At 37.3% G+C, this 22,715-nt stretch overlaps 1 protein-coding gene and 1 long non-coding RNA gene across 2 annotated transcripts; both read left to right on the top strand.

The window, feature by feature from the left end:
* Nucleotides 1-5,988: 5,988 nt before the first annotated feature.
* LOC103454738 (uncharacterized) lies at nucleotides 5,989-7,347 on the top strand. The gene is made up of 2 exons (XR_532050.4): nucleotides 5,989-6,361; nucleotides 6,939-7,347. It is a non-coding gene; the product is annotated as an uncharacterized lncRNA (long non-coding RNA).
* Nucleotides 7,348-18,084: 10,737 nt separating this feature from the next.
* Nucleotides 18,085-20,959, top strand: LOC114821222 (uncharacterized). The gene is made up of 6 exons (XM_070811751.1): nucleotides 18,085-18,114; nucleotides 19,073-19,141; nucleotides 19,396-19,531; nucleotides 19,678-19,740; nucleotides 20,311-20,412; nucleotides 20,495-20,959. Exons 1-5 carry the CDS (start codon nucleotides 18,085-18,087, stop codon nucleotides 20,322-20,324), a joined length of 312 nt encoding a protein of 103 aa, XP_070667852.1. The 3' UTR covers nucleotides 20,325-20,412; nucleotides 20,495-20,959.
* The last annotated feature ends 1,756 nt before the right edge of the window (nucleotides 20,960-22,715 follow it).

Raw genomic sequence — 22,715 nt, forward strand, 5'->3', positions numbered from 1 at the left:
TGTTTGAAGAAGTTTTCGGGCAAGAAGTCGCGCATCGTGATGGGGATGGACGGTCTATGTGTCGAAACTTCATCATCTTCAACACGTTCACGTTGCTTTGAAGGTTGACAAGAGCTGCTTTGCCCCCTTTCTGATTGGCGGACTTGTGGAGGAGACGTATGCTTCTTGTGCAATTTCTTAGGGGTGACTTGAGTCCATCCTTCAATTTTGCTTGTCTTGGACGTTGCCCCCAGCGGTTGAGGTGAAAACTTTGAGTCGGAAGAGCCAGAAGTGAAGGTGGTATAGTTTGACTTCGCCACTTCGTCAAGATCTAGCTCGATGATTCCTTTCTGAGCCAGCTTCATGATGAGATCTTTCAGCACGAAACATTTTTCTGTCGGATGACTGATGAAGCGGTGGAATTTACAGTATCTTGGACTGTCGGTACGATTCATCTCTTCCGGCCGTCTGCACTCAGGCAAACTGATCACCTTCTTGTCCAACAGGTCATTCAGCATGGCAACCACATCAGAGTCGGGGAATGGATAAGTCTTCTCTTCAAGCTCCTTCAAAGTGCGTCTACGCATCTCTTGATCACGAAAAGCTTCGGTTTGAATCGCCTTGCCTCGTGTGGATATTTTGACGGGAGATGTGTTGACAATCATCGCTTCCTTGGTGGGTTTCCATGCAGCCTTTTCCACCTTTGTCTCAAGAGCTTTGTCGTTTTTGTAGTTGGCGATCGGTTCCTTCTTCCCATGATGGGCGATGCTCAACTCCATATCATGGGCGCGAGTGGCCAATTCCTCAAAGGTCCGTGGTTTAATGCCTTGAAGGATGTATTGCAAACCCCATTGCATGCCTTGGATGCACATCTCGATTGAAGAGGTTTCCGAGAGCCTGTCTTTACAGTCGAGGCTTAGAGTGCGCCACCTGTTGATGTAGTCAATGACTAGCTCGTCCTTCCACTGCTTTGTGCTCGTTAGCTCTAGCATGCTCACAGTGCGGCGGGTGCTGTAGAAACGGTTGAGGAATTCCCGCTCTAATTGCTCCCAGCTGTTGATGGACTCAGGCTCTAGGTCCGTGTACCACTCAAAGGCATTTCCTTTCAGCGAGCGCACAAACTGCTTGGCAAGGTAGTCTCCCTCCGTCCCCGCGTTGTTGCAAGTTTCGACGAAATGTGCAACGTGCTGCTTTGGGTTTCCTTTTCCATCAAACTGCATGAACTTTGGTGGTTGATAACCCTTTGGCATCCTTAGGGCATCAATCTTCTTGGAATAGGGCTTCGAGTAGAACAAGGAGGTATGTGAGCTCCCTTCATACTGTGCCTTGATGGTGTTGGTGATCATCTCCTGCAGCTGCTGGATAGAAAGAGATCCCATGAGTGCCGCTGCTTGGTCTGGCTCCGGCTTCCCATCGATTTTCTTCACCGGGGGTTCTTCGTCTCCGCCAGCTCCTCCCTTTAGTGGATCATCATCTGGGTCGGGTTTATCGCCGTCCTGCGCCTCCAGTCGGTTGACTAGTGCTGCAATTTGCAAGTCTTTTTCTTCCACAGTTCGGGTTAGCCTTGCGATTGCTTCATTCATTTGAGCCAGCTGCTCATCGATTGAAGTTGCTCCAATGGTCATGACTTGCATGGCTGAACTGTCGCTTGAATCGGCATCGGAGAGCATGGATTCGGAGTATTTCCTTGGGCTTTCCCCCCTTGGTGCCCTTAGTGAGGCTAAGGTGATCAAAGGCTCGTGCCTTGGGTGCTTTTGTTCCCTTGACAGAGTTGATGCAGAGGTGGAAGAGGCGGCAGAAGTAGCTCTTGCCATGCTTCGAGTCGTGATGCCTAAAGTGACACCTCTTGCGACGAGGGCGCTCTTGTTCTTTGCGCCAGTTGCGGGAACAGTTTGAGCCTTCCTTGAAGCCATTAATTTTGGAAGTGTGCTCGAATTTCTTGAACGGAGAAAGAGATGAGAGGTAGAGATTGTCCCACCGGGCGTGCCAATTTGTGAACACGGAAAATTCCTGAAACGAAAGAGACAAGAACAACGCGCACAAACAAATATTTGTATTTTTTGATGGTTTTGGGTTACAATCTCTCTCTAATTTGATCCTCTGATTCGATCTCCGTAAGGTGTTGATTGATATTTCGTTGATCCAATGGCCGTCAAGGTTTGATCTTGGATGAACTGTTGGAAGTTTCTTCAAAGGGCCGTGGGCTTGATCTTTGGAGGTGGATTTGAGCGGATCTTCAAGGAGCCGTTGGGGCTTGATCTTGAGGATGAATGTTTCTTCAAGGGCCGTTTGAGGCTTGATCTTGAATAACGGTGATGAGCGGATCTTCAAGGGCGTTTGGGCTTGATCTTGAAGAACAGTGATGAACGGATCTTCAAGGGCTTTTGGGCTTGATCTTGAAGAACAGTTGGATGTGTGGATTTGTCGACGTTGTTGATCCAAAGGGCCGTTGGGGCTTGATCTTGGATGAACAGATGATGAACGATGGTGCTTTATTCAAGGGCCGTCGAGGCTTGATCTTGAATTGGTGGATGGTTGATCTAAGGGCCGTCGGGGCTTGATCTTGGAAGAACGATGAACGAAGAACGAAGAACACTTTCTTCAAGGGCCGTCGGGGCTTGATCTTGAATTGGTGGATGATTGTTGATCCAAAGGGCCGTTGGGCTTGATCTTGGAAGAACGATGAACGAAGAACACTTTCTTCAAGGGCCGTCGGGGCTTGATCTTGGAAGAACGATGAACGAAGAACGAAGAAGGCTTTCTTGATTCTTCGGGAACGTGGATGCTTGAGAGCTTCGGAGTTTCAGAGCTTCAGAGCTTCAAGGTGTAATATGAATTCCTTCCTAAATGAGTGAAATGGGCTTGTATTTATAGAATTTTCCAAGGCCTAACTTTGAATATAATATTCCAGATGAAATAAGTCGTTTCTGCCAGGTGTTGACACGTGTCCTATTTGATGACTTTTCCAACTCATTTCAATTTTCGTTAAGTCACACACTACGTGTAAAATTTATGTAATACATGAGCGTTGACACTTTGATTTATCGGTCAACATTTATTTACCGAAATTTCAATGTCTACATGGACCTCAATCCAAGAAATGAAAATGATCCTCTTCTAGTGGGCTTTCATTTGGCAGATGTCAAGAGGCCATTGATAATTACATTTTCTGTTAAAATTTTCCCGCACATAGAATCATATATGGTACTCTATAAAACGACATCATTCTTCTATTCTCTTTAAGTAATGATTGGTTAAGCTACTTTTAGTTGAAACTGTTTTATCAATCTTTGAATATGTGGGCTGCATAACAAGGTTGCTGCCACATAAAGGTGTATATATTATTAGACATGCAATATGAAAGCTTAGATGACAATGTACTTATGGGTTTTAGCCATTGCATCATATTCAGGCACTGCTCTACCTTCAGTTTTGAATATTTATCCTGGTTATGTTCATTACTATTATAATATTATGTTGTTATATTATATTCAAGAAGGGATATGTCTGGGTAGTCTCTTATTATTTAATTTGGGTATTATGAAAACTTCACCCATTTTGCCTTTTCCTTTTATATATATAGCTTAATTTTTTAGTTGATTTGATGAATGTACCCATTGTATGTGTGTGTGTGTGTGTATACAATATGTTTTTCTATTTCTATATGTACATATTTTTATATTGTAAAACATGATTTAGAATTGACTTGATGTTTTCTTTTGAGGAGTGGAAAATATAATTCATCTTATAATATCTTCACTCCTACAAATCATGTATATTATTTAAATTCTCATAATTATAAAGAAGTACAATTTCTATAATTAAGTTCAAAAATAAAAGAACTGAAATAAAAATACATTAATATTAAAAGTCATGTACTTTGATAAAAAAATAAATAAAATAAAATAAAAACTGAAAAATCTATAAGGTTTCAGTCAAACAATATTGATGACTAAGAACCTTATCCAAAGTCTCTTCCCTACTTAGGTTCACGTTAAATCTAGTATTAGCTTTCTGTATGACTTTTCTACTTAAGTTCTTTCAACTTAGATAACGCAAGTTTTTAGAATAATGTGTTTTTTTTTTCTTTGCGCCAAAGTTAACATCCTTACTCTTGCAGTCGATAATTTTGTCGATTTTTATTCAGCTGCAACCAGGGTATGAATACAAACTTCTTTCTGACTGTCAATTTGATAATGCGGTTAAGATTGAGTGACTTGGTGATTGGCAACAAACTAGTGTTGAGGCCTAAAACTGTCATATGCGAGCCCAACCAAGTCTCGATGCCCAATTATCACACAACCTCAACTCAAGCAAAAATACATGCAAAGGTGTGGGATCGAGGAATGAATATATTCACAATCATGCCATGCTACAGTAATTAAGCTGGATATTTATATAACACGTCATGCCCATGCCTATTCATCATGCTAAAATAAGCCCAAGTCACATGCTCGGGGCTTGACAAGTGAATTGTGGTGTGGATGGTTACGAAAACTTATAGGGCCTATGTGGAGTCAAGATGATGGAAGACTTTGGGCTACTTGGAGGCCCAAAGATCCAGACCCATAACCCTTATGGTCCACATAGGCAAGCATTGAGAGAGAACATACTTAGTTTACCTCTTTCTTAGCAAGCTAACTAATCCAATTAGATAGGAACCAAATCCTAGCTCTAAGCTCACTTGAAAGCCTAGCAAAACATGCATTTAATGAAGAGAGGCTGGACTTTGCAAACGAAAGCCATGAGGCACTCTACCAAAAGTAACGCCTATGAAAGGCTGACCCGAGAAGGCAACACCTCGAGAAGAAGGCATGATGCAAGTTCATAGGGTGGCAACGGTTAGCAATTTTGCACCGAAATGGAGGGTATAAGAAGCATTAGGGAGAATGAACCAAGCCATAATTAGAGATTCCTTAGGAAGGAATCATTCAACTACAAATATGGATTAAGAGCTTTAGGAGCCAAATATGACAAAGAGCAAAAGAAACCTAGAAGGCATCACTCTACAACCATAGTATTTTCCATAACCTTCTTCTAAGTATTCCAACCATCGAAAACCTTGCTACCACCCTAGGAAGCCCAGATTATCCAACATAGAACACCTTACAACCACTCAAGCTCTCTCTCTTTCATGGTAAACTGATGAACTTCTAGCTTGCACACCATGTCTCACTTGAGCAAGCCATTAATTGGTTAATCATGCTAATCTTTGAGTTATTGATCTAACCAGAATATTTCCTGAAATGAGCTAACTTTTTCAAGATATTCCGAGACTTGGTATGAAACTGAACCAAGGGAGACGAGGAAGTTAGCAAAGTCCACCTTGACCTAAAAGTCTCCTAACAACTAGTATATTGGCCAAATAATGAAAATTGCAAAGTAGGCAGTTTTGTGTGAAAATATGGCAGCTATTCGGTTGTTTTCGGATAAGACCGAGCAAAATGGCTGGCTTTTGGAGTAGTGACAGAACCTTCGGAACCGCCGCCGTCACCGTGGCTGTTGTTGCACCTAGATGCTAATTCATTTTCTCCACCGCCATTCAATCCCATATTCCCTCTTCCATATGAGATATGTAATTGTGCATAGTTGCAAATCGATGTTATATTTTGTAATCTAGTTTCACGGGTCATGCTTGAGCGATGCTGTCTTCTCCTTTTCCCCTCTAGTCGTATGAGCAATTCATTGATTTGGTGTTTGAAATATTAAAGGCAAAACTAATATTAGCTATAGGATTCTCATCTAACGGTGAAAATGTGCCAAATAGGTTACCTGAACTTGGCTTTATTTCACAATTATATTTATAAACAGTAAATAAGTCTGTATTCATGCCCTTATTGCATTGCGTAGAAGAAAATTGTAACTTTGTTCTGCCCAGGGATGGGTTTGAAAAACTAAAAAAACTAAATCGTTCATCAAAACCAAAAAAGCCAAATCGAAAACAAAAACAAACCAGAGTTATAAAATTCAAACAGAATTGAATTATTTTAGTTTGATTTCGGTTTCGATTTCAGTAATTCAAAAATCAAACCGAACTAAACCTAATTAATCGTATATTAGTTTTATTTATTTACATTAGCTTTTATTTTCTAAACCCAATTTCAATTCCAAGGCCCAATTCCTTTCTACCTCTTATTTCTTCTTTTCAATCTCCTCAATCGCATTTTCCTTCTCTCTCCCTCTTCTTTCTTTGTTTCTTCCTCTTCTTTCTTCTCTTTTTTCTCAGTTCCGTCCCGTCCACCACGACAACTCATGTCTCTCACTCTCCTCAAACCTCTTGCGTCTTCTGATCCCTCTCTCCGCTAAGAATGTTCCCGGCCCGCCGAGAGTCCATACTCGCCAGCAGCCCTCTACCTCCATCCTCCAAGGCCTCTAATTGGAAGTACTAGTTGAGAAGTTTTTAATCAGTTTGTTTTCGTTTTGGTCTTCGCTTTCAATATTTTTTTGTTGGTTTGTTGTGAACGTGACCATAATTTTTATACAAGAATATCAAACTGGAAACTACAAGAAGCTATTGCAAATGGTGGGCTCAAACCCTTCTGATTGTCAAGAAATTCATAATCTTTCAATCTCTAAGAGTACAACCGCGACCTCAAATTACTTCATTGCAAATGATTTGATAATATTATCGAATCATTTGCAATGGAAAAAGAAAAAGATGAACATGGCAAATTAATAAAAATCATTTGCAATTACTGTTCTACTCTTAGAGATTGAAAGGTTATGAATTTTTTGGCAATCAATCGGATAATCTAATCTAAACTACGGGGAGGGTGAGGGTTTGAACCGCCATACGGTGGGTTGAGGAAGAGGCCCTTTCGAGGGCACTCCACCATTTGCATAGTTTCTTGTAGTTTCCAGTTTGATGTTCTTGTATAAGCTGCGTTGTTTGGTTAGTACATCTTTCTGTACTGTTTTAACAGATATGATGAGTTCTCAGTAAACTTTGTGAGTTGCAGATGGCGTTGAAAGAGAGTTTAAATATGTTCAAGAAGCAGCAAGAAAGTGCGCAGTCACTTCTTATCGGCATTGCATCTGATAGGGCCACAGCAACGCTGAGACCTGCGCCTGCGGTCACTAAAGCTCCTGCTCCAGCTGTCAAATTTTCAAATGATACTGAGAGGCTTCAACATATTAATACCATACGGAAAGCCCCTGTTGGAGCTCAGATGAAGCGTGTTATAGACCTGCTGCGGGAGGTTCGAATCAAACTTACATTTCCTCCCATTATTTGCTTGATGTAAATGATTATTATATTGCTTTATTTACAAACCTCCAAATGAGTCATAACAATTCATAACTGTCTAGTGTGTGTACTTTAAATCCTGAAAGACAAATAACTTTGAGGTGTCCTTGTTTGAACTACAACCTTGTCTGAACCCCAATATGATGTTTTGAGTTTCATGTTGATTTGTACAATAAGTTGTAAGGAGCACGATTTTTGTAGAGATTCTTGGCATGTAACTTATTGGTGTGCCACTTCTGATTGTGGATTTGGACAGTGTTGACTTGTATGTCCAACATACGTCTCACCTGTTGGGACAGGAGTGGGTTGTTACCACCCTCCCCCACCACACTCATTTTGCCTAACAAAATGATGAATAAGAAAATTGGTAAATTAATGGTCTGTATGTAAAAATTGGTTATGTCCATAGTCCTTTTTTTTGAAGTTATACAGAACAAGGAATATTTTAGATGTAGAGCTGAAGACGGATCAATATCTAGAGCACATGGTATGAGTAGTATGGGTATAGAAAATTGGCTGTACAGGCAATCTGTTGTTGATGAATAGATGCAAGTTGTATTCATATAGTTCTAATCTTGAAAATCTGAATTCCTTCCAAAGTGAAGTTTGCTACTTGGTAAGTAGGAGACCTAACCGCTGCCTCTATCCTCAGTGGTGCATCCTATGCAAGAGTGACTTGGAGTTTGTGGATTATGGTTTTTTACATTGTCCTGTGGTTTTTGAGTCTTTGGCCATCATTGTTCAGGGAGTTTGGACTTTGGAGTACGTTTTCTCCTTTTTACCTGAGAAACATAAATTACCAGGGAGGGGGGAGAAGACCAGGGTTTTAAGGGGGTGCATACTATTGGCTAATTATTTGGGCAGTTTGGCTATGATTTTTTGAAGATCTTGCAGATGGTGGGGTATAGATTTTATGGGAATTTTTTTTATCTTGGTCATCATTTGGGCCTCAATCTCTCCAGAATTAAGGGGTTGATCTTGCTATATACTACATATCGTGTTGTCTTCTGTGTTTTACATCTTAGTGTTTGAGAACACTTGCTTCCATGTTTTTCTTATGCTTTTGCATTCCTAGTTGTTGCCATCTTGTCCAGTGCTTGTGTAATTTTATTGTTCATTGGATTAAATCTTGTCTTTACTAAATATAATTAAATAAATAACAGATTTCAGAAATAAGTAAGCATTTGCATATAATATGTATATGAGGGCTGTGCTGAAGGCTTAAGTTAGTGGCTCTGCTTATTTCTGATCTTCTGGATCCCTATAATAGAATATTTGCGAGGTTGAAATGGGGAGTATCAGTTTAGATGGAAGAGTTTTTGTGGTTAAAGATATTAGCTTTGCCACGGGTTCAGTTGTAGCAATTAGAAATTCACTAGGTGCTAACATTGGTGTTAATCTATAATTTTGTGGGAGCAATTTGGTGCTTTCCTGAAAACACCTTTTACTCTCCCTCCCTTTCTCTGCTCTGTTTTGTTGTACCATGATTCATCGAATAATAAATGTGACCGTCATTTGATACCGTATTTAGCTTTTAGATACCCCCCCCCCCCCTTTTTCTCTCTCTTCCACCAATAGTAAATGTGACCGTCTTTGTGTGTGAGAGAGATACCATATTTGACTGTCAATGTTTTGACGTTATAACTTGTAAAAGTACACGGATGGTATGACCTTGGGTCTGTATAACTCTGCATATTTAGGGGTCTGAGGAACTACGGAGGTTTGAAGTTTTCATCTCTTTTTAACCTTATTGGTTTTACTGAAGCCATTAATGCGGAACCTATTAGGAACTGTTTGAAATGCTTTTAGAGTCCTCCCCACGCCTTACATCGAGAACGTGGTCCTCCCCTCCCCATGCCTTGTTTATATGTAAAACAAAGGTTGCATAGGTATCATGTTTCATTCAGTGGCGAAGCCACTAAGGCCATCTCCAACCGAAGGGACTATATTTAGCATCCGTCCAGATCATAGCCCTGCAAGAAATTATTTTTTAATGAACAGTGCTGAGTCATATTTATATACCATTTCCAACTAAAGATGGCTATTTTTTAGCCCCCCTCAATAATTTATTATTTTATTTAATTTTATTGGTTAATTGAATTAAACTACCATATTAAAATAAGATTTTCGGACATATTTTGAGTGTTATTGTTAAATGAATAAGCCTCCAGACATATTTTGAGTGCCACTTGAAGATGTGGCCAAATTATTGAAAAAAATTAAAGAAAAGATTATTGGAAAATGTAAGAGGGTTGTGTATGGAAAAAGTGTTTGAGGTGGATAGAATGTGAAAAATTGAAATAAAATGATGCAAGATAGTATGGAAGGATGAAAATGATGTGAGAAATTGTGTAGAAATGTCTTAGGTATTTATAGGAAAAAAAATTATAATTTTTTATTTTTTTTATTTTGTCTTTGAAAAAAATAAAAATTCCAACTAGGCCCAAATGAAGGGGCTGGCTAAAGATGGTCAACCCTCTGGTCATATGGTTGGATTTTGGTCTTGTGGGTCCCAAGAGTTTTTGGCCCAAACCTCCATTGGAAATGGGTTTTGTGCCATAAAAGGCTATCCTTTGGCCTATGGCCTTATAGTCAGTCCGGTTGGAGACCAACCGAAGAGGCTATGTTTAGTCTCTGTCTAGATTATAACCCTGCAAGAAATTATTTTTTAATAAACAGTGGCATACCATATTTATAAACCATCTCCAACTGAATGGACTATTATTTAGTCCCCTCCTTTATTATTTTAAGTTTGTTCTTTAATTTTATTATTTAATTGAATTAAATTACCATATTAAAATAAGGTTTCCGAACATATTTTGAGTGCCACTTGTTCAATTAATAAGCCTCCAGATTTCTCATCCTTTGGTTGAAGATGTGGCCATTTGAAAAAATATTGAAAATTTTAAATTTAGATTATTGGAAAAGGTAAGAGAGTGGTGTTTATGAAAAGGATGTGAGCCTAGCAAAAAAAGAAAAAAAAGAAAAAAAAAAGGATATGAGAAATGATGTAGAAATGAATTAAGTATTTATAGGAAATAAAAAATTAGAAGTTTTAATATATTTTTTTAATTTCGGCCTTAAAAAAAAAAACCCTTTAAATGGACTACCTGGCTGGCTAAGAATGGCCAACCTAATGGCCAAAGGGCTAAAACTTGCCCTAGCCCTCCTTTTTTTGGCCCAACCCTCAATTGGAGTTGGGTTTCGAAGCATTTCGGGCTGGATTTTGGCCTATAAGCCCTATAGCCATCTCCATTGGAGATGACCTAAAGGACTAGAATGATCCTTGGTCCATCCTCTTCTCTTTTTTTTTTTTCTTTTCTTTCTACTAATAACATATGTTGATGCTGCACATCAGTCTAATACCTTTAAAATTCAAATATGTTATCAATCCAAACTCTTTTCCGTTTCAGGCTATGCCTTATTTTTATCGCCACCCCTCTTATTGCAGTATAGTCTTCACTTCCCCTCCTTAGGGTTGGTTTGGAATTGTGGTGCTTTAAAGAAAAAAACAACTTATTAAAAAATCTGGAACATCAAATGTGTTTGGTAAAAGAAAAAAAAAAGTTCTTTTTAAAAAAGTTGTTGCCAATGATAGTAGAAAAAGCATAGAAAAGCAAAAGCAAAGTCTACATGCTTCTAAAAAAGTGCTTCTTTTTTAAAAGCATAGTAATCAGTGTCCATTTAATGAAATATTCAAATGGCAAGTATATCCCCACATATTTTACAAAATTACAATATTTGCTTCTACATTATTTTCTTTGACAATTATCATATCACATTAAATACATATCTTTTTTAGTCATTTAACATATTATTAGAAATTTATATAAAAGTTTAACAAACACTCAGACACTTTTTTTTTATAAAAGAACTTTTGCAAAAAAAAGTTTACCAAACACTCAACAACTTTATTTTACAGCTGTTTATTCTCACAGAACAGCAAAAGCAGTTTTTTTTTTTTAAACATAACAATACCAAACTAGCCCTTATTCTCTCAACTTTTCTTTGGCTTTAACTTATACTTTAAAAATTTCTTGAAAACTCCTTACCTCATATTCAGATTTATGGATTTGTGCAATGTTTTTGGTTCTTTATATTGAATTTAGGGTCTTTCAATTTTTATGTAAACTGCTCCAATCTCTCCCGTTCTAAGTTCAAATTACCTATGTATGTGAGAGGCCCTGCTACACATGAAATTTTGGCTCCACCACTGGTTTCATTGTTGTGGTGCTTACGGTAGCTGGGTGCACATTGTGCTTAGAGAAGAAAAAGTGAAAAGAGCTCTTAGAGAAGAGGGCTAACATAAATGATCGGAGGAGAAAGATTGCACAATGGATAAGATATAATTATTTTAGTTAGAAAAGGGCTATTTTCATGTCAAATTTTGGTTAGAATTATATACAGTTATAATGGTTGGAAGAGATCGTTTATTTCCCAGTCCACTCTTTTATACTGGAAGAGATCGTCCCCTGAAATTGATTAAAGTCTCTGATCCCTGATCCCTAACTGTTATAAACTCAAACCTTATGTATTTTAAGTTTTTGATTGAAGTCTCTCTCCTACCACATAAATGACATAATAATAAAAGAGATACAATAATAGCAATAAAACTCAATCGTTTTCTTGCTTTCATTTACCGTGCCAATTCAATTATTCAAAATTGCTTATGGGTTTTGATTAAAAAGAATAATAATTGATTATGGATGCATTCTAGATTATATAAAAAAAGGGATTTTATTTTATTTTTATTAAATATGAGTACATTGATATAAAAAAAAAATGGCTACATTTTACATATAAAAAAAAGGAAAACTAACGAAAAGTCCAAAAAAACTTTAGTTTTAATGAAAAATGACAAATAAAGGTGTAGTGAATAGTACCAAGAAAAGGTAAAAATGTGGTTTTTCGTTAAAAGTGAACAGTACCAGGAGTGTTTTGTTAAAACTCTCTATAAAAAATTAGTATACATTTTATACATAAAAGGGGCACATTTTATATACCAAAAAATGGGTACATTTGATTGTTTAGTACATTTTAGATTAAAAAAATAAATAGATTTTACATTAAAAAAGGGTACATTGTACATAAAAAAATGGTGCTTACAAAAAATAAAAAGGATACATTTTGCATATAATAAAGTGGTACATTTGTAAAGAAAAATGGGCACATTATAAATAAATTATGGGTACAAATAAAAGGTTAAAAAAATTATGAGTAAAAATAAAAGTTAAAAAAATAATGGACAAAAAGAAATTAACATATGGGTACAAATTAAAATTTAAAAGAAAAGGTGGTACAATTTAAAAAGAGGGTTGCAAATTAAAAATGGGTACAAACTAGAAATAGAAATATATGATAAAAGTTTAGCCATAAATATAAATATACCAAATATAATGTTTCAAACACTAAATTAATATTTAGAAATAAATTTTAATTATCTTGCATGTAAATAGTTTTTTTTTGAAATAATTAATGACGTTTATTAAAATCCAAGAACATTGATAAAAAATTGAAAAAGAATAAGATTTTAATAATAGAAAAAATAAGAATGGGAACCTAATTTCTCTTTGATATAAACTAGGCCTGGCAATTCCTGACATGACCCGATAACCCGACACGACACGACACGAAATTAACAGGTGTTCGAGTCGACATGATAACGAATCGGGTCGTTATCGGGTAACCCGATAAGCACTTGTTAAGATAACGGGTTGGTTCGGGTATACACGTGGATAACACGATACATGATAAGCAGAATAATAATTTAATAATTTTATAACCCTAAAAAATACTATAATTATATATATATATATATTAAATTAACTATAATAATTATAATAATTATATATACTATAATAATTATACCCCCAAAATATTAACTATAATAATTATAAGTACATAATAAATAGATTTAAATCTACTTAATAAATATATATATACACCATTGAACTTGATAGGATACGAATTATACGAAACTAATTTTAACGATCCAACCATCAAACTTGTTTGTATATGCTTCGAGATTGCATCATTAAAAAATCGCAAAAAACAAACATTCAGAGATCAAGTAACCGAACAGAACTTTTCAACGGTTATAAAACGAAAAATCATGATTTAACTGTTATTTTAACTCCGATTTTTATGATTTTTTACAGCTACACTCCTTGACCCTATATGAATACAACGAATGAATTCGATCTTCAATTTAAAATATTTACACTAGTGGATATCTTATGTTATACTTAATGAAAGTGTGAATAAACTCTTAAGAGTTAGTGAATCTATTGTTTAGATGGGATACGCATTCTACGAAACTAGTTTCAACAATCCAACCGTCAAACATGTTTGTATATACTTCGAGATTGCATACACCAAAAATTGCAAAAAAACAAACATTCAAGTAACCAATGAAAAGTAATTGTTTCCCCATAGCAGTCTATATTAGCACGATTGTAGTGTAACCAATCAATGCCCAAAATCACATTAAAATCAACAATGTCTAACGGAATAAGGTTAGTTGGCATAACAACATCCTCCACCAACACTGGACATCCTGGATATACCCGATCAACATAACATCTCTCCCCTCTAGGCATAGAAAACTCTAAATCATATCCTAGAGGTGTAGGATGAGGTTGCATTACTTGAGCAAATGTATGAGAAACAACAAAATGTGTAGCACCACAATCAATCAATACTCTAGCAAAATGACCAAGAATATTTAACGTCCCCATGATTAAATCAGGATTGTTCTAAGCATCCTGCAGTGTTATGTTATGGATACATCCCTGATTCTGCTGTCGTCCACCACGACCTCTGTTAGCATAAATATCTCATCCTTGTCTTGGCTGACCCTGTTGCCTCAAAGATCCTGCACTGCTAGCAGCAATGTCTACTTGTTGGGGCTGTCCCCTCTGGTACTACTGGGATCCACCTGCTGAATGTGGCTGGTATGGCATAGAACCTCCCTGATACTGAGGGAAACCACCCTGATAATGAGGGTCCTGCGAATACTAATAATGCCCTGCGTCGCCCTGATAATGATAAGTACCTCCACATTGGGCATAACCACTAGGTTTTGAAACTTGCTGGGTCGGCGCAGGTGGTGGTAAGAAAGGTTGTTGGGGCCTCTGTTGATCTTGAGGGCAATGTGCAGCCCTATGCCCCATCTGTCCACAAGTATAACATCCACTGCTGCCTCTCCTACACTCCCTAAAATGCCTATTATTACATCTGCGGCATAAAGGAGCACCTGAACCATGAAAATCCCTATGCCTTTGAAATCTAGGGCCTCCAGAAAATCTACCACCTCTCATCTGAACATTAGAGCTCAAACCTGAACTAGAAGATCTGGAACTGACACCGCTTCTCTTAAAACTCTGAGTCTTGCGAGGTCTTTGAGAAGATTGACCTTTTACCTTTATCATCCTTTATTTGATTTCCTTCTATTTCTTCTTCCTGCTCACTCTCACTGTGCATATTTTCTGAATCCTCAATCTGCAGTAAAACCTCATAAAACTCCTGGTAAGTGGCATAGGGAATCGATGTCGCTATAGAACGACATTTCTTTTTAGTACCCAACTTGAAACGATGAAGCATCTCAATTGGATTAGCAGCAACATCCAGATCATAGCGAGACAAATTAGTGAACCTCATGTAATACTCATTCGCCGTCATCTTTCCTTGTTTCAGATGCGTAAATTCTTGTTTCTTGAGATCTATATACTCTGGAGGAACGAATCTTTTCTGAAACAATTGCTTAAACACTTCCCAATCAACTGCTACCTCTTGTGGCATCTGATAAGACTCATGTCTCAACCAGGATGCATGCTGCTCTCCTAAAAACCAGGTAGTCGTCTCAACCCATCTATCAGAAGGAAGGCTCCCCTGACTCTGCATCACAAGGAAAGTCTTCTCGACATGATTAAACCACTTCTCTGCTCCCTCATGTCCTTCATAACCCATGAAATGATTTAGCTTCAAATTATACACAGTCTCAAGAGGTGTCCTTTGAGGAGGACGGAGCAAAGACTGAATGACATTAGCTATAGCTTTCCCTAACTGAGCAATATCAAGGAAACTAGGCTCAGCTGAGTGATGTGGCTCTCTACGAGGCGACATAGTCTGACAGAAAACACCATAATGATTAGAATATTCACGAGATATACAGGACTGCTAAACCTAGGCTCTGATACCAAACTGACACACCCTGACTTGAATTAGGGCATGCTGGCCGTCAAGTGAAGGTGATGTAGCCATGTGCACAGTGCAGAAGCAATAATGATAATAGAGAATACGAATAAATGAAAACCAACTCATAAGAGTACTAGTTAAAACAAGTGTTAGAATATGTGTGAATACACAATCAGAGCGTAAGTAGCCTAAGTTCAATCTAGAAAACAAGTACTAATTAAACGACACCCAAAGATACCCTACATTTGTGATAGTCTGTTAGAACCTCCAATCAATCCTCGTGAGCCACCAACGAACAAGCTTATCTAAAACTTGGAGGGGTGCAAAACAGAAAGTGTGAGTGGGCAAAAATAAGGCTTTTCAAAACCATTCATTTGTCAAATGCTCTAACCCCTTGCCATAAACATGTAAAATTCTCCCAGAAATATAATATATATTCAAATCATACTTCACATATCCATATTCATAAGTATGCCATGCCAAAAATATAAAACAGAATAAGTAACTCAGGTGAAAATAAATTCATGGAAAATAACATATTAGCCAAAACCGCTGTAGAGGTCTGTACGACTGAATTCATAGCTCATTAGTCAATCTAGTCAGAGTCACCATAAGTGACCTATACGGCACGACACTACACACAAGTCGGAACCACTATAAGGATTTGTACGACAAGACTGGGTGTAATATAGTTATGCTTAATGCTACGCTCTCATGATAGTTGTGTGATAAATCGCTAGTCACTTACGAGTTGAAACCACCTATAATGGTCTGTACGATAAGACTGTGCACCTAAATTGGATTCAATGTGAGCATATGGTGCGGGAGGTGACATCATAAATAGGCATGTACCATATCTCTGACTAAATCATAATCACCCGGGGTGCAGGTTTATGAGCTCTCAATCATGTCTCCCATTATCAATATATCATATAACAAAACATAACTCACATGGTACTTACCTGAGCGTCCACATCACCAATTCATATTATGCATCATATACTAATTCATATGCTGAATATAAATTTATATGCATGGCATTTCAAAGCATACTTTCACTTAAACACATTTTTTGGGAAAATATCAAGTATATAAATATATACTGAAAACCAAAAGCCCACTCATTGGTATGTCGAAGAGTCGTAGCCCCCGAGTCACCCTTGACTACGCTCGTCCTCAGGATAGGTCTCACCTATATGCAAAATAACTGAATAAACGTTATTTAAAGCACATAGATAAAACTAGTTAATAATTTCTCATACATTGCTCAAATGAGATGTTTGAATATACCAACGTGATCTACACAACCTCACGAACATCCCTATATTTTTAGAAAAATTTTCCAACGCCCTAACCACCGCCACGCGCGGCCAAGGGCAGTGCCAGACGTGCCTCCACGCACAGGTAACCGTGACGGAATCCTAACTGCCGTTAGGAATATTCCATGAAAAAGCAACAGAAACCGTTAAATCTACCTGACGGCGTCAGAATATTCCATCAACTTTGATAGAATATTCTATCTTCATATCCGATTAGCTTTACCGATCATCGTTGCCGTCGCCGTCCGCCGGAAACTGGAAAAATATGTAAAACCTCATATCTCTCTCATTATTGCACCAAATTCCATGAAATCTTCACCTAAATGAAGCTTACAACATAAGGAACAAAACCTTACCAATTTTGGGACCTGAAATTCTTGAGAATTCATCAGAGATCCTTCGATAATCCGACCAAACTTTGAACTCTTCGATCTCGACTTCCCGACGTCCAATTCACCTCGTTTTTCTTCTCCGAGCTTCGTGGAGAAGTCATAAAGCTTCCTAGAAGCTCAAAAACCATTGAAACCTTCACATTTACATGTGCATGAACAGTGCACCAAAACTGAGTATCTCGGGTTCTCGGGTTTCGAAGGTTTCACGACCTGAAAAGGGTATGGTTAAGCTTGTGACGATGAGATGAAGATGATGATGGTAACTACGACCTTGATCCGTGACGGGAAGTGAAGCTTTAAGGTTGTCCGTACAACTTGTACGGAAGATAGAAGAAATCCGAAAGGGAAGAGAGAGAGTCAACGGGAAAGAGTGTGTGTGTGTGTGTGTGTGTGTGGTCCACGTGGGTCACCCAACCAAAACCAAAGAAAATACCATCTAAGTCCTAATTGGTTCCAAAATAATAGGACTTAGCACTAATTGGTCCAAAATCTAACCTACCACACCACCACACAAAATGTCCAAGGGTATATAAGTAATTTCATGCCGTCGAAAATAAATATTTCGGGATGGGCTGTCACACAAAACCTTACCACTTTTAGGTCCTAAAAGTCAAGGAATCTCGCTGGAAAAATCACGATAATCTGGCCACCCCTGCAACTCACTAAATCTGAGAGTTCTAACGTCAAAACCACTCCAAAATTGATCTCACGTGCTAGAAAAGCAAGAATAGAACTTTCTTAAGTCTCAAAACTACCTGAAACCTTCGCGATCACGTCAAGTCACTGTGCACCTCTTCGGGGGTTTCCTGGTTCTCGGGTTTTCGAGGGCCTCACGTCTAACCAAAAGTATTGCTCGACTCCTGAACTTGAAAGGAGTACGAAAGTCACCTTCACAGCCTCGATCCGTGCTTGGTGAAGCTCGTTGAGAGGTCAACCGTACAATTGTACGGAAATGGAAGAAAATTCTGAGAGAGAGAGAGAGGTCAACGAGTTTGGGTGTGTGTGGTCCAGCTTTGGGCTACAAAACAACAACAAAGACAATTAACTTAAGTTCCAAAACTTAGGAATAAACTAGATTGGTCCAAAACCTTAGCCCTTTTACACGCACACAACTCAACGCTCAAGGGCATAAAAGTCATTTCACACCATCGATAAAATATTTCGGGATGGGCTGTCACAATATATATAAACATGGGTATCATCAAAATTAACGAAAAAATTTATTGTATCAAAACATGGGTACATTCTTCAAAATCACAAAAAAAGAAGATACTAGGCTTAATAACATTAGTAAATTTCTTCGATTAAACTTGACATGGATACAATTTAAAATCAAAGAAAAAATAATGTATCCATATAAGTTTAAAAATGGATTAGAAAAAAAATTGAATAGATTTTATATAAAAAAATGGTACATTTTACATATAACAAATTGGTATATTTAAGAATGAGTACATTTTAAGATTAAAAAGTTTTACATGAATGGGTACATATAATTAGCATGGGTACATTTAGCAAAATAAAAAGTACAAATAAAAAAAATATATGGGTACAAATACAAATAAACTTTAAAAAATATGGGCACAAAAAGAAATTAATATATGGGTGCAAATTAAAACTAAAAAGAAAATTGGTACAAATTAAAAAAGAATTACAAATTAAAAATGGGTACAAACTAAAACTAAAAATATATGATAAAAAATGTAGTCATAAATATAAATATACTAATTGTAACATTTTTAACATTAATTGAATATATTTAGAAATAAAAAAATATTTATTATTGAAATAATTAATAATGTTATTAATACCCAAGGACCTTCATCAAAAATTGAAAAGGAATATGATTTTAATCAATGCAATAGCAAAAGAAAGGATGAGAACCTAATTTCTCCATTTTTTTTTTCAACTTATTGGACTGAAATTTATTACATACACAGGAATTGCTTAATGTCCACTACCAATCTGAAGTAGAAAATGATATCGTTCCAATATTCCGCAAAGGAGAGGTCTGAAGCGACGTCATTAATTATTTTGGTTTTATTTATAATACAACAACAACCGAGTCTTATCGAGTGAAATGCTATGGAGACCACATATTCTACATCTTGTTCATTTAAGTTCTAATGCCCCATTTTAACCAACTTGGTTAGGATCAACCTTTTAAATCTGATTCCATCCAAATATGTCCATATGTTTTATGTATTTGGTTTTTGGGTGTAAAAGAAATATAGAAAGGAACGCTAACTTTTCTTGTGAACAGGAATTCAACGTTGGTGTCGAGTTTGTGCTTCTGCTATCGTTTGTTGATACTGCATCTGGACATGCGGAAGAGGCATTGATTTCTTTGGAAGAACCGATTTTTGGATTTCCATCATCAATTGTTCAAACTACTCAAGGTTTGTTTAAGCTTAAAGTCATCCTTCGTTTTCACTCCTCCTGGAAACTACTTCACTTGAACCGAATTACAGGGCATTTCAATTGTGTTTTAACTCTTGTTTCTGGTTTGTTTTGGTTTTGTGTTTTAATACATTGATTCTAGCAGGTATGAATCTTAATCTCAGCAGCAAGGTGTACACGTATGGAGTAGTGATCAGATATCGGTCGTGTGAGCTCTCTTTGCCTTATTTAGATTCAGATACATGTTGTCTTCATTTTGCTGAGTGTCATTAACTGTATAACTTGTAGTTGACGCTTTTGAGATATTCATGGGAAGCTAAGAATAATAAGAAGTAGTCAATGTGTGGTTCAGCTTATTTATGTACCTGAATCCTAATTTCCCCATCCACTGCGGCATGAACTCGCATACAAGTGCATCCTTATACAAGATTACACTACAATTTTAGTACCTTCTGTATAGCATATAGAAGGTATATTATACACACTGCCGAGTGCATGCATTGGCCTTCTAGGATTCATGGAGTACTTGGAGCTAACACAAGACTTGGCACAAAACCAAGCGCAGTGGTGTTGTAAGATTCATACAGGCGACCTCACTAAGTGGAAGAAGGTTTTGTTGTTCCTATATAGCATATTCTTAGTTTTTTTTTTCCTAGCAGCTTGAATTCCGGCTAAGTTTTAAGGTCCAGACACATTTGGGATCATAGTTCTTAGGTTTTTGTCTGTTTCATTCAACCAACATATCTCTAACATTAATTCAGAAATTACAAAACTGCAGATATGGATGTCTAAGTTCGAGCAAATCATTCGGAAAACGCTTTCTGTGCATTTTTCAGTTCATCCAGTTGGCAATGTGATTATGTAGAGAGGATCCCTTGAGGTTTGTTTCCCTTATTCATCCAAACCGACTGAGTACCATACGAAGAGAGCTATATCTCATAATATTCACATGTTCCGTGCAGGGTTTTGAACATGCATTCTTGCTCAATCTGTTTAATTCAAGAACAAGTATATGCAAGCTGGTTTCTCCATCTTTGTTGTTTCAACCAGTTACTCAATCCATCTTCTCGAGAATCCTCATACGGAATCAAATTAATCTAATCAGTCCAGTTCTTAGAGATCACAAGCAAAAATGATAGAGTGTAAATTGTGATATGATGTGGCAGTTGTATTTCTAGCTCATATTGCTAGGATGATTAACTAAATTGTGTGTATGCTTTCTTATCAAAGTCTCATAGGTCTTAAACAAGTGAGTGTACATGTGTCTTCATCTCATAGGATGTAAGATGGATGGCTAGGATTGCTTGGATGTAATTTTGAATACTGCCAAAGTTAAAATGTAATTGCAGTTAAGAGGAGAGAGACTATTCCTCTCTCACTCTCAGTGGAATGATAAACAGTGTGTGAAAGAAGCATTATCAAAGTCATATTCTCTGCTCTCTCTCTCTCTCTCTCTCTCTCTCTCTCTCTCTCTCTCTCTCTCTCTCTCTCTCTCTCTCTCTCTCTCTCTCTCTCTCTCTCTCTCTCTCTCTCTCTCGCATCATCTTCTTCATTTGTGTACTAAATTTCATTCCATTCTCAGAAAGTATTTGTGAGTCACGGCTCACAGAGATAGAGTAAAATTCGTTTAACACTAGCATGGCCTCAGAGCCTAGTTGGGTCTGAATTTCTGGACGTCGATTTTGTGAGGGTTCATTCTAGCAACATTTCGTTGCAGAGAAAATCAGTGAGAGTGAGAGGTGAGATCTTAGTCTAACATGGCTGGGTCTGGTGGAGGAGAGCTTCGCACTCCGATATTCAACGGAGAGAACTTCGATCTCTGGCAAATTCGAATGAAAACAATTTTCCGATCTCACGAGCTGTGGAGCATTGTTGAGATGGGTTTTCTTCCTCCAGCGAAGGTGGAGGGTGAGATAGAAGCGGCGGAGATGAAATTGTATCGTGAAAATTTGGTCAAGGATGCGAGGGTTCTTGGAATCATTCAAGGAGTAGTATCGGATCAAATTTTCCCACGGATTGTAACTCTCGAAACTGCGAAGGCAGCTTGGGATATTCTGAAGCAAGAGTTCGTAGGAGATAAACAGGTACGATCTGTGAAATTACAAGGTCTTCGTCGTGATTTTGAGTATACTCGTATGGGTGAAAGTGAATCTCTAGCTGCATATCTAGCTAGGTTGTGTGATTTGATAAATCAGATGAAAAGTTATGGTGAAGATCTTAGTAATCAAAGAATTGTGCAAAAGTTGTTAATCAGTTTACCTAAATCATATGATAGTATTGCTTATGTTATTGAAAATACTAAAGATATTGATGTAATTGATGCACAAGATGTGGTTGCCATTCTGAAAGGGTATGAACTGAGATTAACTAGACATGAATAGAATAGCACTGAACGTACATTTGCTAGCTTAGATATTTCATGTAAGAACAGTAAATTTGGTAATCAACTTACCAATACTGGTGGATTAAAATCTCAAAAGAATTTCAAATTCAAAGGGAAGCAGTGGACTAACAGATTTACTCCAGGGGTGAGAAATGAAACTAATAACACTGGAGGTGCTTGTAAATACTGTGATAGACTTCACTATGGAGAATGGTGGCTGAAAGGGAAGATTAAATGTCACAAGTGTGGAAAACTTGGTCATATTGCCAGGGTTTGCAATCTTAACAAGAATATTCAGCAAGGGAATTTTGCGAATAAAGTGGGAAAGCAAAGGAATCTTACAAACAAGATGGGAGAACCTGGAAATCTTTTCATGGTTAAGCAATCAATTGAAGTGAAAGCTGTGAGTGAAGCCTGATATATAGACAGTGCGTGCAGTAATTATATGACTTCCAGGGAGGAGTTACTTGTGGACATTGATAGAAGTGTTCAGGCAAAAATGCAAGTTGGCACAAGGGTTCTGGTTGATGTGAAAGGCAAAGGAACTTTGGTTATTGATACTGATAAGGGAAAGAGGTACATAAAAGAAGTTATGTTAATACTTGGATTGGCAGATGACCTACTCAGTGTTGGACAGATGACTGAACATGGGTATTTTCTGATGTTTGGTGATTATAAAGTGGATATTTTTGATGATAGAACTCTGACAAATTTAGTGGTTAGTGTGAAGCAAAAGGGGAATATATGCTTTCCACTTGTATTCAAATCAAATGATCAATTGGTACTGAAAACTAATGTGC

The sequence above is a fragment of the Malus domestica genome, chromosome 14, assembly GCF_042453785.1.
Source record: "Malus domestica chromosome 14, GDT2T_hap1".
Taxonomy (NCBI): Eukaryota; Viridiplantae; Streptophyta; class Magnoliopsida; order Rosales; family Rosaceae; genus Malus; species Malus domestica.